The sequence below is a fragment of the Juglans regia genome, unplaced genomic scaffold (genome assembly GCF_001411555.2).
Source record: "Juglans regia cultivar Chandler unplaced genomic scaffold, Walnut 2.0 Scaffold_142, whole genome shotgun sequence".
NCBI lineage: Eukaryota > Viridiplantae > Streptophyta > Magnoliopsida > Fagales > Juglandaceae > Juglans > Juglans regia.
In genome coordinates this window covers 25824-42605 of record NW_023344647.1, presented here as the reverse complement: position 1 = coordinate 42605, position 16782 = coordinate 25824, and the positions used below count along the sequence as shown (strand labels likewise).

Genomic DNA, 16782 nt, shown 5'->3' with positions numbered 1-16782 from the left:
AAGAAAAGAAAAAAAAGAAAGAAGAAAAAAAAGAGAAAAGAGAAAAAGACAGTGGAAAAAGAAAAATGAAGGGAAAATAAATGAGGTCTAAAACTCACAACTTGGGTCACAAAATTCCAACGAAAATTATTTCAACACAACAGCTTTAAATAAAATAAATTTAAACACAGTGACTAAGTAAAATAAAATAATTAAATCTAACAATACAATAATTTTGAAACCCACAAACTAATTTAAATTAAGAGAAATTTAAATGCATAACAATTATTAATATTAAGGAAACATGTCAAATTTAATTTTCACAAATTAAAATCATAAAAAAAAAAACCCAATAAAATCTGAAAATTTAAAACAAGATAATCAAATTTTAAATTAATAACAAATAATCATTCAATTAAAAAAAAACACTAAAAAAGAAAAATACGGGGTGTTACATGTAGTATTCATAAAGAAGAGAGGATGTTGATCTATGAATACATGCCAAACAAAAGCCTAGACTTTTTCATCTTTGGTATGGCTTCTCTTCAATAAGCAATCGCTTTTAAGTGCCATTTTTTTTAAAAGAGCGAAGGTCACATGTCCACGAGTGACCCCTTCTGATTTTATTAAAAAATCCTCACTTGTGAATACCCTGAAAACTAACCAACACACCGGAGAAATTACAACTCAGATGCCAAAAACAAAATCCGTAATCTTTTAGGTGCCATTTGATTACTGCTTTGTAGAGAATATATGTGAAAGAATATTTTGGAGATAAACACGAACATATGTTAAAACGCCCAATCTTAGTCGTGTCCAAAACCAGGGGACTACATCTGACTTCAAAAGATTCTAATGGTTTTGTTGCATTTGGATTGGAATATACTCTTTCGGTAGAACTCTTTTCCCTAGGCATTATTAATGGAAGTTTTCAATGTATGGTTCAGACGAAATAAAAAGACAACTTTTGGACTGGAGAAAGAGATTTGAAATTATTGTTGGGATTGCTAGAGGAGTATTATATCTTCACCAAGATTCAAGACTGAAGATCATCCATAGGGATCTAAAAGCAAGCAATGTACTACTAGATGCAGCAATGACACCAAAAATTTCAGATTTTGGTCTTGCTAGAATGTTTGGGGATGACCAAATTGAAGCAAATACAAATAGACCTGTTGGCACATAGTATGTCTCTCTCTCTCTCTCACACACACACACACAGGCGCTAAAAGTAGATGATAATGGACTATAAGCATCAGTATTTTCGTTTTATGTAATTGCAGTGGATACATGTCACCAGAGTATGCAATGGAAGGATTATATTCTACAAAATCAGATGTCTTCAGCTACGGTGTCTTGGCACTAGAGATAATCAGTGGCAAGAGAAATAACCATTTTTATGTTGGAAGCCCTTGCCTAAACTTGATTGGACATGTAAGCAAACTATATATATATATATATATATCAGTGAAACTAAACCATTCATATATAGAAACTAACTCTAGGATATCACTCTTCTATTGCTCCAGGCATGGGACCTATGGAAAGAAGGTAAAGCCCTGGATATAGTCGATTCTTCATTGGGTGATGAGGCATCATATCCTGCTTTTGAAGTTTTGAGATGCATTCAAATTGGGCTTTTATGCGTGCAAGAACAAGCTGCGGATCGGCCAACCATGCTAGAAGTTGTGTTCATGCTGGGAAATGAAGTAAATGTTCCTTCTCCCAACAAGCCTGCATTTATCAATAGAAGAATTATAGATTCTGGTCAGGATCCCTCAAGTTCTGCTGGAGCACCTGCTTCTCAAAACGACATTACCATTTCCGAGCTTGAAGCTCGATGAATGGCTGCTACCTCTCATCAATTAAACTCTATTAATTTAAATCCTAGCTTTCGAAATATGGTAAATGATCTTATTGTTTTTCATCCACAGATTTTAAGATGTCGTACTTTAAATGATCTATAAATGTAAATCTTAAGTAATGTTTTATTTTATATGTTAACACTCCCTTCTTCAACGCTTTAAAGTATATTTTAAATGGGATAAATTTAAGAGCTAACTAGAGTTCGAATTTAAAACCTCTACTTTGATATTTTATAACATCCCTAGTTATGTCAAAAGTTTAACCTGATATCAAGATAAATAATCTTTTTCTTGCATAAAACATGGTCCATGTCCCATCTAATTCAGAGAAGATTCAGGTAATTCTTTTTTTTTTTTTTTTGATAACAAACCATGAACTTAATTAATCAAAAGAGGAATTATAGACATAAATCAAACCACAAGGCCGTTTGAGATAAAAAGACTGGAATACAATCCCACCCTCGCATATTTAGCAAGATAATGAACAGCCTTGTTTTCTCTACATGAACATGTCTAAATAAACATTCCCCAAAACAAAATGACAACTTTTTAATCTCATAATAAAGACCACCAAACTTGGAACTTTCCATGTTATCCTGATGCAACGCTTCTATAGCTAGTAAGCAATCACTCTCCTCCTGGATTTTCACGATTCCCATGCATGCACAGAACTGAAGGACACAAAAGAGAGCTAGCAACTCTTCCTACTCAGGTTCAACAACTGCATCCTCCATGGAGCTTGCAGCCATGACAACTCTACCCAAACTATCCCTCGAAATTGCACCAGCACTAGCTTTCCCCATCTCTTCAAAGATAGCTCCATCAACATTCAGTTTCAGCAATTCAGGATGTAACGCCCCAAATCCGGTTGGCCTGGAGAATTACTACCTGTCTCTTAAGAACTTATTTTCTAACACAACTAAAAAGAAAACCCAAAACTTTAATAGCAAATCTCAATATCAAGAGTGCTAAACAACCACATTTAAAACTCCACAAAGTCATTACTGTAGCTAAAATAAACTAAGAAGTCCGAAATCTCCCGGTAGTCATAACAACCCAACCAATAATTTCATAAATCTCACTGAAACCCAAGATATAAATAAAACTCAAAGACATTAAAACTAAGAATATCAGAAGTCCTTCTTCTAACAACATCTCCTCAGCTTAAACACATTCAGCAATCTAATCCAGATCCTCATTTGGACTCTCCTCATCATCTGAAAAATATTATAATGATAGGGGGTGAGTTATCAACAACTCAGTAAGCAGAAATCATATGCTAGCGTGCAAACATGAGCATTTACAAAGTATAGCATGCAGAACAAAATATTTTTCAGAGTTATCATGCAGAACATAACATATTTTCAAAAGTAACAGAGCGATGATTTTAAGACATGTACAACCCATAATACTTTGGCATAATATAAACTGAGTATCATCATCAGATCAAAACAGAGCATCAAACAGAGTAGAGACCATGTTTCACCCCCGTGGTAGGGTTGTACTAACCCCGGTGGCCAAACCAGGCAGAGACAGAGGTGAAATCTTTCCTTTATTCTTCTCGGAGCCCCGAGTGTGCACACAGGAAAGACCACAATAAAACCACTTTGTTTCCAAAGTGGGTGCACTCAGAGACAGAGAAGTTTGTACCAACCCAAATAGAGCAGAGCATAACAGAGCAGAACAAAGCAGAGACAGAGTCAGATACGAAAACCAGTACACCATGCCAAAGGTTTTCAGATGTTATATCAAAAAAATACATAGTACCAAAATAGAATCAGACAGTTTACACACGCTGGACACAAAAGCCAGAACATCTTTCTAAATAAATGCACAACTTTTCATATTCTCAATATCGCTCTTTTTCCAGATTTCAGAAACCACATGACAAAATTTAGCTCATGTCTACACAATGCATGTCAGAACATATTTTTCTCTTTTTTGTACAGATTTCATGAGTATGCAAATAAACGACCGAGGTTGGTTTTGTTTTTCCCAAGTTCTCATTTCACCACAAAAATATGCAAAGTTTTTAGAAAATCAATCTCAATCTCAAATAATTCGTATAAGGCCTAGCATAGGAACCCCGCTTACCTGACTCCTGCAGCGCATTAACTATAACTTGAATACGGTCTCTATCTGTCTCGTCACCTATTCATAAAAATAATATAAACTAAATATTAAAGTCCAACAACACAAAAATGGGTCTTAGACAACTTAAGACCCAATTTCTAGACCATAATTCAGCAAGTTTAATCCAACTCAAACAACCAAATAACAATCTGGACAGCCCACACTTAGACCCAAAATATTCTATACCAATCTCAGTATTGTCCAATACAAGCATCAGGACCAATGCCAATTCAAATTCCAATAACTCACACTTATTCCAACAGTTCGCAGTCCCAAATAATTACTAACAGTTTAACCAACAATACTACACAAAGCACACTTCTTCCCATTCACAACTCCATAACAGAAAATATAAACTAATACCTCCAAAAATTAAACTGTACTGGACAAAGAAAATTAAATTCCCTTCTAAAATAATTTCTCAACCACCAATCCAAACGACCCCCCTTACTCCTCGGACTCAGTCTGGCACAACCAATAAAATCACAGTAAATAAGAATTAGCGCATAAATACATTTAAATCTCAAAAGTTCTTTGGGAAAAATACTTACAATGCTATAATATAATTTTTGAAAGATCACGAAGGTGCTAGAAGCGGCAACGCAGCAACAAAACAGTGCCAAATGCACTGTGGCCGTGGGTCTCAAAAACCCACTTTTGAACGGGTGCAAACGAAGACCCGAGATTGATAGGGTAGGGCTTAGAGATGTCGGTGAGGCTAGTGGTGGTGGTGGTTGGCCGTGGGTGGCGGCGCAGAAGGCGGTAAAAGTGCAAAAACACCCAAAACGGAAATGTTGTGGGGCTTCACCGGTGACAGATCGGAGGTGGGGGTTGGGTCCATTGGGTTGCTAGGAGGTCGAGGATGATGTGGTGAAAAGATGGTGGCCGGAGGTGGCGCGACGGCGGCGCAGAGGCGCAAGGAATGTCGCGGCTTCGTGTGGTGCGTGGAGGCTAACGGCGGTGCGGCTAGGGCTGGAAATCGGAGAGGGAGGTCGCCGGCCGGTGGGGAGCACGATGGGGTGGGCGGTGTCGCGCAGGGCGGTGCGACGGCGGAGGGCTGGGTGAGGAACGGTTGCACGGCGTGAGAGAGAGAGAGAGACGTCCGCGAGGGAAGCAGGGGGGAGAAAAAGAAAAAGAAAGAAAGGAAAAAAAGAAAAGAAGAAAAAGAAAAGAGGAAAGAGAAAAATGTAGGGAAAGAAATAAGGTCCAATCCTCAAATCTTGGGTCACAAAAAAAAAGATCCAACGGAAACAATTTTAAAACAGCAAGTAAAATAAAATAATTCAAACGTAATGATTAAAATGAAAATAAATAATGAAACCCCACAACAAGTTAATTTAATTTGAGAAGAAATTTAAACGCATAAAAATAATTAATTTAGAGAAAGCACTTCAAAAATAATTTTCACAAAATTAAAATCATAAAAATAACACAACTAAAAATCCAACAATTTTAAAACAAGAGAATAAATTTTAAATTAATAACAAATAATCTTTCAATTAAAAAAAAATACACAAAAATAGTGGGTGTTACACAGGATCCGGTAGCTTCCATTTATATGCATCTCTCACTTGCTGCCTTGATTGTCTCTAAGCCCCTTTATAGCTTTTCAATAGTCAAACAACATGTTCAACAACTTGATGAGGAGAAATGAGAACCTATTCATGAATATATTTGTTCCTCCTATACCAAATCCCCCACGCCAAAGCAAAGAAAGTAGACAAATTTTCATATTATTTAGCTTTACAGAAATTAAAGGCCAACTCAAAGACATTCAAGAATTTATCTATCTCAAGGGCTAGGATATAATCTATCCAGATCCTCTTTAAATGCACACATTTCACCAAAGCATGATATAACCCCTCATTTTCAGCATTATACAAATTACATCTCCCATCATTTGGGAGATGTTTTAATAATAAGTTATCCTTTGTAGGCAACCCATCCTTACAAGACGCCATGCAAATATTTTAATCTTATTAGGCCAAGGCATTTTCGAAATATTTTTCCAGACCACACTCTGGGCATGCGAAGAGGAGGATTCAGCTTCCTCGGATCCCTACTGGGCCAAACTAAGCTTGTAACCACTTTTAACACTGAACACCCCATTTCTTTCATAGCCCCATACTCACCTATCAGCCCCACTACCAGCACACAAAGCTACTTTCAAAATGTCTTCCACAACCCTTGGATTAAAGAGAGCTCTAAGTTTTTTCAAATCCCAAGTTCTTGAATTTTCACAAAAAAGGGAATTCACACAATCATGTCGGTTCTCCTCATTAAACACGTGCCCTTCCTTCACTAGAGCATTATGTCCTGGGATCCAATTATCAAACCAAATGTTAACAGAATTCTCATTACCTATCCTCTATCTACACCCCTCTAGAACCCATTTTTTTGCCTCCCAAATTCCTCTCCAAGTATAAGATGGAGATCTACCCAACCCCGCTTGCAAAAAACCTGAACCCGAGAAATACTAGGCTTTTAGCAATCTGTGCAATAAAGAATTCTCCTCCTGGAATAAATGCCACCCTTGTTTAGATAGCATTGCCAAGTTAAAAGCTCTCAAGTTTTTAAAACCCATCCCTCCCCAAGACTTCTTGACACACATTTTGTTCCAACTCAGCCAATGAATTCTCCTCTCATTTTTCTTTTGCCCCCACCAAAATGGAGCCATCATACCCTCCAACTTTGCACACAAACTAGAGGGGAGTAAGAAACAACTCATGGTATAAGATGGTATTGAAAGAGCCACAGCCTTTAACAACACTTTCTTGCCGCCCTGTGAGAGCAATTTTTCCTTCCAAGTTTGTAGCTTTTGCCAAACTCTTTATTTTAAAGAATGGAAGGATTTAGGTAATTCATGAAGCATGACTTAATTATAAAGATTGAGTTTTCTACTCTTCTCTTTTTTCTTAGGCTCAATATGCAAGGAAAAGCGGTCTTCTTCAAAAGAAGGGGATGCTGGTGATTCTTGTGATTTTTCATTGAAGTAATGCTGCTTATTGTGGCTTCCATCGTGTATTGGTTCATAATGTGGAAGATAAAGGGCAAGTAAACCATAATTTTTAAACTGGTTTCTTCATTTCAAATATTTGTTTATTTTTAAGGCTGGTGAACATACTGCCATGGCTAAATATTGAAGCCTGCTCAACCAAATAAAATATGGAAATGAAAAATGATTTGTTCAAACTCGGGGTGTTTAAGCTCTTTTAAACAATGTGGGACCATTTGAAAAATCCCACATTATAAGGTTTTACTTGTTTTCAAAGAACTTGTACGAGATTATACACCCTAGATTTATACTCATAATAGAGCAACAAGAGAAGAGTCAGAATCTTGACAGTCAACCATTTGTTAACTAGTTAGGGTAAAAAAAGTGTACCTTTTGTTATAAATGTAAACATAAACTACTTAGTGGAGATGACCATTTAGATTCCACATCTTAAAGTTATAGCACATTCATATATATATATATATATATATATTAACTCTAAGAATTCCTAAATTCATGAATGCCATCTTTTTAATTCATATTTCACTCTTTCATATGCCTTGTCCCCTTTTATTTATAAAAGAGATCTTGAGGATCATTTATTTAACACGAGAAATTCAAAACGAATGATATTAAGCTCTAGCCCATTCATATAAACGAGTGATAGAACTTAAAGTGTACCTTTTGTTATAAATGTATATATAAACTTAGTGGATGACCATTTAGATTCCACATCTTAAAGTTCTAGCCCATTCATATATTAACACTAAGAATTCCCAAATTCATGAATGCATCTTTTTAATTCATATTTCATTCTTTCATATGCCTTATCCCCTTTTTCCTATAAAAGAGATCTTGAGGATCATTTATATAACACAAGAGAAATTCAAAACAAATGATATTAAGCTCTTGAAGGGCTCGCCTTACATTCCAATCTTTCAATTCTCTTGATACTTCTATTTAATTTTATAATATGTTATCAATATGAGACACTAGCCGACCATTATGCTCTTTTGATCTTTGATAAGTGTAACACCCCGTTCCCGAAAAGACATTTTAGAATTTTCGAGGAGCCAGTGTGCTACTACTAAACTTAAATATAAAAAGCTTTTCCTTTTTAACAACGCGCCAGATACGAAAGAATTCCATAAAATAACAAATTTCAATAAATACTGAAAATTCAAAATAAAGTCTGCGGAAGCATTTATTAAAAAAAAATACAAAAGTCTTATGTGCTTATCAAAATAATTTATTTAAACCATAGAAATAATCATAGCAAAATCTGTCTAGGTCTCAGCCTTGTCTCCCGGAGTCAAGTCCTGTCCTGCAGTCTCATCTTCATATATGTTATCACCTGGGGGGGTTTAAAAACATGGAAAACAAACTAAAATGAGTCGAATACTCAATAAGCAACACATCATACAGTAAACATAAATAAACATAAGGTGTCTTGAAAAGCGTGCATATTCATAAATACATGCATAAAAATCATGAGCATGAACATTAACTGATGTTTCACTTATCATCGGCCGTTACCCACGGTTGACCCCCGTGAGTTAGGGTTAGCGAATCTAAAAAGATTCCGATTCCGCCCGTGGCCGCGGGTTGTGGAATCCATACATAAGGAAGACAATACTGGGTGCACTACCAGCATGCACGACCTGGCAATGCAATATGCCCATAACATAGGTACCATTTTCATATCATAACATAGGCCGTTACATATTTTATCAAATCATACTTGCATACTTGTCATTTCATAGATTTCAAAAGAAATCACATACATACTTGTCATATCGTATCATAGATTTCAAACGAAATCGCATTCTTTCATAAACATCGTGATACATGTTTCATCGTATAAAATCATGATTTTTTTTCATAAATATTTTATGAAATAACTCTCTCATAAAATCATGCATTTCCTAAATAATTTTATGAATAATCTTTCACATAAAATCATACATTTTATTTTATGAATAATCTTCCACAAATAATCTTTCGCAAAAAAATCATGCATTTAATAAATAATTTCATCATGTTTTGGGTACGTAAAAAGGGGCTTCCAATAAAGGGCATACATGCATAATATCTTTTATAAAAAGCCAAACAGCTCACTGTATATACGCAGAAGGATATGATCATGCTACTTACCTTACAATGCTAAACCACTATTTCCGGCACGTAATCGGTCGCCTATAAAAATAAACACGTATTTTGCATAAATTTTAATTAAAGAAGAGATTTTATTGGAAATCTAAACTATAAAAAAAATATCCTATATTTTCTAAACCTAAAATCCTAATTAATCTAAACTGATAATCTTTATAACAAAAGATTTAAAACCCGGCCCGTAAATAAGAGTCCACGTAAAACTAAAATTAAAGCTCAATATAAACTATTAGTTCAATACGTTGCTATTTGGTTTAAAACTAAGGGACAAATATGTAATTTAAAAATAAAAGAAACTACCCTTCAGTAATTGAAGCCGACAGAAACAAAACTCATTCCAACATGAAGACAAGTATTATTATGGAGGGAAAACTAAGCCGTGCGATATCCTTACCAAGAGAGGAAGCACGCGACAAGCGGGGGCTGAGGAGAGGGTGGTGAGAGCGGCGGCAAAGCTCTGAGAGAGAGAGAGGAGACGAAAAGTGAGAGAGAGAGAGTTTACGGGATGAACTACATGCCGTGAGTGATAGAGGGAGAACAGAGAGTGAGAATCACGGCGTGAGGGAGATGGACAGAAAATAATAATAGTAATAATAATAATAATAATAATAAAGCCTTAATAAAATTATTCAAATTTTATCCCTAAAAAAAAAATTATAGAGTCGGGTCGTTACAATCTCCCCTCCATATAAAAATTCCGTCCTCGGAATTTGCTAGAACTCAACAACCAACGTACTAATTCTCCACATTCTTTTGTTGTCTTTATTCTAAATCCTTGGTCATTTAATCGAACCTATTATTCCCTGACTTTAATCCTTTGATATTTATTCTATAACTCGTTAATTCTTCAAAATTGTAAGCCTCGATAATGAATACGATTACAAGCCTAAAAATAATAATTCCACAAAAAGTATTTAAAATTCTCCACATGCAATAATAATCTCAAATAAATCATAACCTGAGATTCTCCAAAGTTCAGATCCTAACTCCTATAATTCATGCTAAGATTGAAATTCGTTACCTATAGCACCTATAACATTTCCGGTAGTCATCATGAATACCACAACTTACATAGCTAATACTCCAATCAATAACCAATATTTCTAATTAAGAAGAAAAAAAAAATATATATATATATATATAGTTACCCGTGTTCTCATTGGCGGGCACATCGGTGTCACGCAACTGTACCAAGGAGAAAACTCGAGCTGGTGCCATATTCTTCTGTCCATCTCTTGTAGCTTGAGTAGTAGCTATGTTCTTCCCAGGACAGTCTCGAAGATGGTGTCCTTCCTTCCCACACTTGAAACATGCTCCGGTTCCCAACAAACATTTCCCTGCATGCCTCTTACTACACTTTCCACATAGGGGGAGCCATCCTGTCTCGCCCTCTCGTGGCCGTTGTCCATTATCCTGACAAGGCCTCTTATCCCTATGTGATGCTGGTTGGAGTTGTTGTTGCTGCTGTCGCTTTCTTTGATTATTGTAATCGATACTTTCTTGAATGTCTTCTTCAGCAATGGTAGCACGGGTGACCAGTTCCGTGAAACTCCGAATCCTGAGAGTACGTACACGCTCCCTAATCCTGCGATTCAGACCACGCTCAAACTTTTCAGCTTTCTTTTCCTCATCTGGAATTAAGTAACTGGCAAAACGGGAAAGCTCCATGAATGTCGTAGCATACTGTGCTACCGTCATTGATCCTTGAGTAAGATCCATAAACTGGCGAGCTCTCGACTCCTGAAGGGTTTGCGGAAAAAAGTGGTCTAAAAAGATTTTCTTGAAATGCTCCCAAGTAATGGGGACTGCTTCCCCCAATTCCAACTGAACCAAAGCCCGAGTCGACTTCCACCATTTGTTTGCCATGCCAGTCAAATGGTAAGTGGCATATTTCACCTTCTGATCATCCGTGCAGTAAAGCACTTCGAAAATTTGCTCCATACGTTCAATCCAGCTTTCCGCGTCTAAGGAATTCAATCTACCATCGAAAGTAGGTGGGTGCTGGTGGGAGAACTGTTCTAATGTGCATCCTACTTGTGTGGTTCTACCTACCACCATATCACCATTGACCATCCTTTGAAAGAAACGTGTCGCTGCAGCAGCGAGTACTTCTGAGTTATCATCTTGTACGGTATTGTTCTCAAAGGGGGGTACACGTGGTCTTCTTCCGCGAGGTGCCATTCTAACATGCATGTTTTAACAATGTCAATCAAGATGCATTCAACTACTAAAAGAAAATTTATAACATACTTACTGCAGAGCAGAACTTGCCTTGGGAGACCTTGGCCTAGACATTTATTTCCTTCATTCTCTATTTTCCAACATTCATTTTTTTTTTTTTTTTTAAAAATTTCTTTGCAAAAGTTTTTCTCTCTCTATTTTTAAAAGTCTACAGAATCTTTCGAACCTGGCTCTGATACCAATTGTAACACCCCGTTCCCGAAAAGACATTTTAGAATTTTCGAGGAGCCAGTGTGCTACTACTAAACTTAAATATAAAAAGCTTTTCCTTTTTAACAACGCGCCAGATACGAAAGAATTCCATAAAATAACAAATTTCAATAAATACTGAAAATTCAAAATAAAGTCTGCGGAAGCATTTATTAAAAAAAAATACAGAAGTCTTATGTGCTTATCAAAATAATTTATTTAAACCATAGAAATAATCATAGCAAAATCTGTCTAGGTCTCAGCCTTGTCTCCCGGAGTCAAGTCCTGTCCTGCAGTCTCATCTTCATATATGTTATCACCTAGGGGGGTTTAAAAACATGGAAAACAAACTAAAATGAGTCGAATACTCAATAAGCAACACATCATACAGTAAACATAAATAAACATAAGGTGTCTTGAAAAGCGTGCATATTCATAAATACATGCATAAAAATCATGAGCATGAACATTAACTGATCTTTCACTTATCATAGGCCGTTACCCACTGTTGACCCCCGTGAGTTAGGGTTAGCGAATCTAAAAAGATTCCGATTCCGCCCGTGGCCGCGGGTTGTGGAATCCATACATAAGGAAGACAATACTGGGTGCACTACCAGCATGCACGACCTGGCAATGCAATATGCCCATAACATAGGTACCATTTTCATATCATAACATAGGCCGTTACATATTTTATCAAATCATACTTGCATACTTGTCATTTCATAGATTTCAAAAGAAATCACATACATACTTGTCATATCGTATCATAGATTTCAAACGAAATCGCATTCTTTCATAAACGTCGTGATACATGTTTCATCGTATAAAATCATGATTTTTTTTCATAAATATTTTATGAAATAACTCTCTCATAAAATCATGCATTTCCTAAATAATTTTATGAATAATCTTTCACATAAAATCATGCATTTTATTTTATGAATAATCTTCCACAAATAATCTTTCACAAAAAAATCATGCATTTAATAAATAATTTCATCATGTTTTGGGTACGTAAAAAGGGGCTTCCAATAAAGGGCATACATGCATAATATCTTTTATAAAAAGACAAACAGCTCACTGTATATATACGCAGAAGGATATGATCATGCTACTTACCTTACAATGCTAAACCACTATTTCCGGCACGTAATCGGTCGCCTATAAAAATAAACACGTATTTTGCATAAATTTTAATTAAACAAGAGATTTTATTGGAAATCTAAACTATAAAAAAAATATCCTATATTTTCTAAACCTAAAATCCTAATTAATCTAAACTGATAATCTTTATAACAAAAGATTTAAAACCCGGCCCGTAAATAAGAGTCCACGTAAAACTAAAATTAAAGCTCAATATAAACTATTAGTTCAATACGTTGCTATTTGGTTTAAAACTAAGGGACAAATATGTAATTCAAAAATAAAAGAAACTACCCTTCAGTAATTGAAGCCGACAGAAACAAAACTCATTCCAACATGAAGACAAGTATTATTATGGAGGGAAAACTAAGCCGTGCGATATCCTTACCAAGAGAGGAAGCACGCGACAAGCGGGGGCTGAGGAGAGGGTGGTGAGAGCGGCGGCAAAGCTCTGAGAGAGAGAGAGTTTACGGGATGAACTACATGCCGTGAGTGATAGAGGGAGAACAGAGAGTGAGAATCACGGCGTGAGGGAGATGGACAGAAAATAATAATAGTAAAAATAATAATAATAATAATAAAGCCTTAATAAAATTATTCAAATTTTATCCCTAAAAAAAAAATTATAGAGTCGGGTCGTTACAATAAGAGACTTGCATAACATTTCCCAACCACTATAAGTTTCTCTTCTATAAATATTGATATCTGCTTATTGCAATATAAATCATTTTATAAAATCTTGATATAATCTCTGTGATATTATATAGAGTAAAATGTTATCATATTAATGCAATAAATATTCTTGACTTCTATAGGTTAGTTTGATTTAAATACTTCTTTCTCATTCTACTTAATATTTTTGTTATAAATCATCTCAAATCTTACAAAACTTGAATTTGTTGCCCTTAATATTTTTGACAACAATTATTTATCATGGATCGTTGATGCTGAGATTCATCTTGATATAATAAATCTTGGAAATACTATTAAAGCAGGAAATGAAGCATACTGAAGGATCGTCCTAGAGCAATAAATTTTCTTTATCATCATTTACATGAATAACTTAAAACTGAGTACCTTACAATAAAAGATCAATTGATATTGTGTGATAGTTTAATGGAATGATACGAGTACCAAAAGACTATGACCCTCCAAAAAGTTCATTATGATTTGATGCACCTGAAGTTGCAAGATTATTCGTGAATAAAACTCTACACTTTTAAAAAATAAGTTAATAATTGAAATTATATAGAAAAAAACCATTGATGAGGATATGTTTGAAATGAAACATATAACATATTCATGCCTGGAATATGCTCCTGCAGCAGCAATATCGAGAGCAAAAGTTCAACAAGTATTCTAAAGTAATATCTTGTTTACAAGTAGTTAAACAAAACAATAAGTTGTTAATGAAAAATCATTAGTCTCATTCAACAAGTTCTACTCCATTCCCTAAAATGAATGAAATCTCATTTATCATAATAAAGGAAATTGTGGTCGTGGACGTGTACATGGTAGAAAAAACTATTTAAATCAAAAGGAGCGTACTCAAAGTTTTTCAAAAATAAATGCTACATATCACCAGAAGTGGAACCACATCACAATAAAGTAAGATGAAAATAAAGGCTTATAGAATAAAACTGCAAAGAAATATTCAGATAAATATCATAGGTGTGGTATGAAAGGGCATTGGTCATATACTGTTGAACGTCCAAACATTTGGTGGACCTATATCAAGCATATATAAAGGAAAACAAAATGTCAAATAAATTTTGCAGACTACAAGGATCTAGAAAATCATCTAATTCATTTTGATAATTCAAATAGGATGAAGCTAACTTATTTTGATGTTTTTTATTTCTTTGTGGATCCTAATGGAGACCATGAATTTTTTATTAGTGATGCATATGGCCATAACAATTAATTTTTTCTTTAGTTATGTAATCACATTATGTTTGAGTAGTTATATTTTAATACATCTTGTTAATCTTTTTTTGCATTAATAAGATTTTGTACATATTTTTGTTTATAAATATATATGGGTTCTATTGATTCATTGACCAATTCCAAAATGATTGGTGAAGTTCTGTGTCTGGTAGACAGTTGTACAACACCGTTATGAAGGATAAGAAATATTCCAATATCTAACATTAAAAATAGCCAACGTTAATACAATATCTAGTTTATCAAACCAAATTGAAGGCTCTGGAAGAGTCAATAACATGTTACCTAAATGAACAAAATTTTATAACGATGATATTCATTATAACTGTTATCATGTTAAAACCACTAATGAAGGCAATGATGAATATCTTTACATTACAAAAATAAAGCCGGGTCAGAAACTCATATCAGAAAAATTGCCAGTTTTCACTTCTAGGTTATATTATACAACAATAAAAACAAATGAATCACAGGTTGTAGTGCACTAGAAGTGCTCTAACCCAAAGATCTTTATTCCTTGGCATTATTGTCTCGATTATCCGAGATCAATCATGAAGCAATCTTCCTACCGTTAGGGAGATAATTTTTTTCTAAAGTACAAAAATAAATAATATGGAACACTTTGACAGTATCTGATATTGATTTTCGTACAAGTCAATGTGAATAAGAAGTTAAGAGGATGCTATTGCAAATCAATAACCGAATATCTTTACCGACAATAAGAAAATAGTAACGTCTCACATTTCTTTTGCTATTACTCTAGTAATGATCAATATCCCTGCAAGACAATTGAATAATATAACAGCGAGTAAGTCTAAGATACGCCTGAAGTGTGAAAGACTTATTGATGCAAATGATGAGACTTCCCAGAAAAGAGAAGTACAAATAAAACAAAGTTGATGCTCATGAAGAGACTATACCCACAAAACATGCACCAAGAGCTATAGATCCATTCAAATTTTCTATACAAAATTCTTCCGAAATAGAATCCCCTGAAAATAACGAAATATCTATAAATTATATTATTACGGGAGAGTTATTCGATAGAAATACAACTGTTGTATAATGCATATTTTCATTTAAAATTGCTATAGGTATCACCATAAGTGATGTTGAAATTCAACCAGAAATAGTCGAATAATGTTTACATAGAAATGATTGAAAAAAAATGAAACAAGCAATTCATGCTGAATTATTGTCACTAGCAAAACTTAAAATATTTGCACATGTAGTCCAAACACTTCAAGGTAAGATACCTATTGAATATAAGTGGGTATTTGTACATAATGAGAAAAATGAAATTGTGAGATACAAAGTATAACTTGTTGCACAAGGTTTCTCAAAGAAACCTAGTATTGATTACGAACAAACATATTCTCCTGTAGTTGAAGCAATTACATTTAGATTTTTTATTAATTTGGTAGTCACAAAAAAATTGGATATGCATTTAATAAATGTTATTACAACATATTTATATGGATCATTGGATAATACCTGAAACATGCAATTCAAAATTTTGAAGTATTTGTTCTATCTAGGATTTAAAGCAATTCAGACGCATGTCATACAATCGTCTTAGTAAATATCTAATAAAAGAAAGATTTGAAAATAATCCAGCTTGTCTATGTGTTTTCATTAAAAACTTAGATTCTCGATTACAATTTTTGTGATATATGTATATAATTTATATCTTGTTGGGACTCCAGAAGAGCTCATGAAAACCACAATTTATTTAAAAATTGACTTTGAAAGGAAAGACCTTGGAAAAACAGAATTTTGTCTTGATCTACAAATTGAGCACTTGTCAAATTCAGTTTTTGTCCATAAGTCAACATATACAAAAAAAGGTCATGAATCAGTTTTACATAGATGAAGCTCAACCTTTAAATACTCCAAAGGTTTACTAGTCACTTGATGTGAAAGAGGATCCCTTTTGCCCCCAAGAAGATGGCGTAGAAATTCTTGGTTCTAAAGTGCCATATATGAGTGAAATTAGTGTTTTGATTTATCTTGCAAGTTGTACACGACCAGATATTGCAATTTCAATTAACTTACAAGCAAGATACATCTCTAATTCCAAGTGAAGTGTAACTCTATTTATAGTTTAAGTTGCTTATG

At 34.4% G+C, this 16782-nt stretch overlaps 2 protein-coding genes across 2 annotated transcripts; one reads left to right on the top strand and one right to left on the bottom strand.

The window, feature by feature from the left end:
• Positions 1 to 1075: 1075 nt before the first annotated feature.
• On the top strand, positions 1076 to 1823 carry LOC109010608 (receptor-like serine/threonine-protein kinase SD1-7). Its single transcript, XM_035686913.1, has 3 exons — positions 1076 to 1164; positions 1263 to 1413; positions 1509 to 1823. The coding sequence occupies exons 1-3, from the start codon at positions 1076 to 1078 to the stop codon at positions 1821 to 1823; spliced, it is 555 nt and encodes a 184-aa protein (XP_035542806.1).
• A 725-nt stretch (positions 1824 to 2548) lies between these two features.
• On the bottom strand, positions 2549 to 11325 carry LOC109016371. The gene is made up of 3 exons (XM_035686912.1): positions 10717 to 11325; positions 10293 to 10557; positions 2549 to 2649 (listed from the first exon to the last, which is right to left on the bottom strand). The coding sequence occupies exons 1-3, from the start codon at positions 11323 to 11325 to the stop codon at positions 2549 to 2551; spliced, it is 975 nt and encodes a 324-aa protein (XP_035542805.1).
• Between the last annotated feature and the right edge of the window lie 5457 nt (positions 11326 to 16782).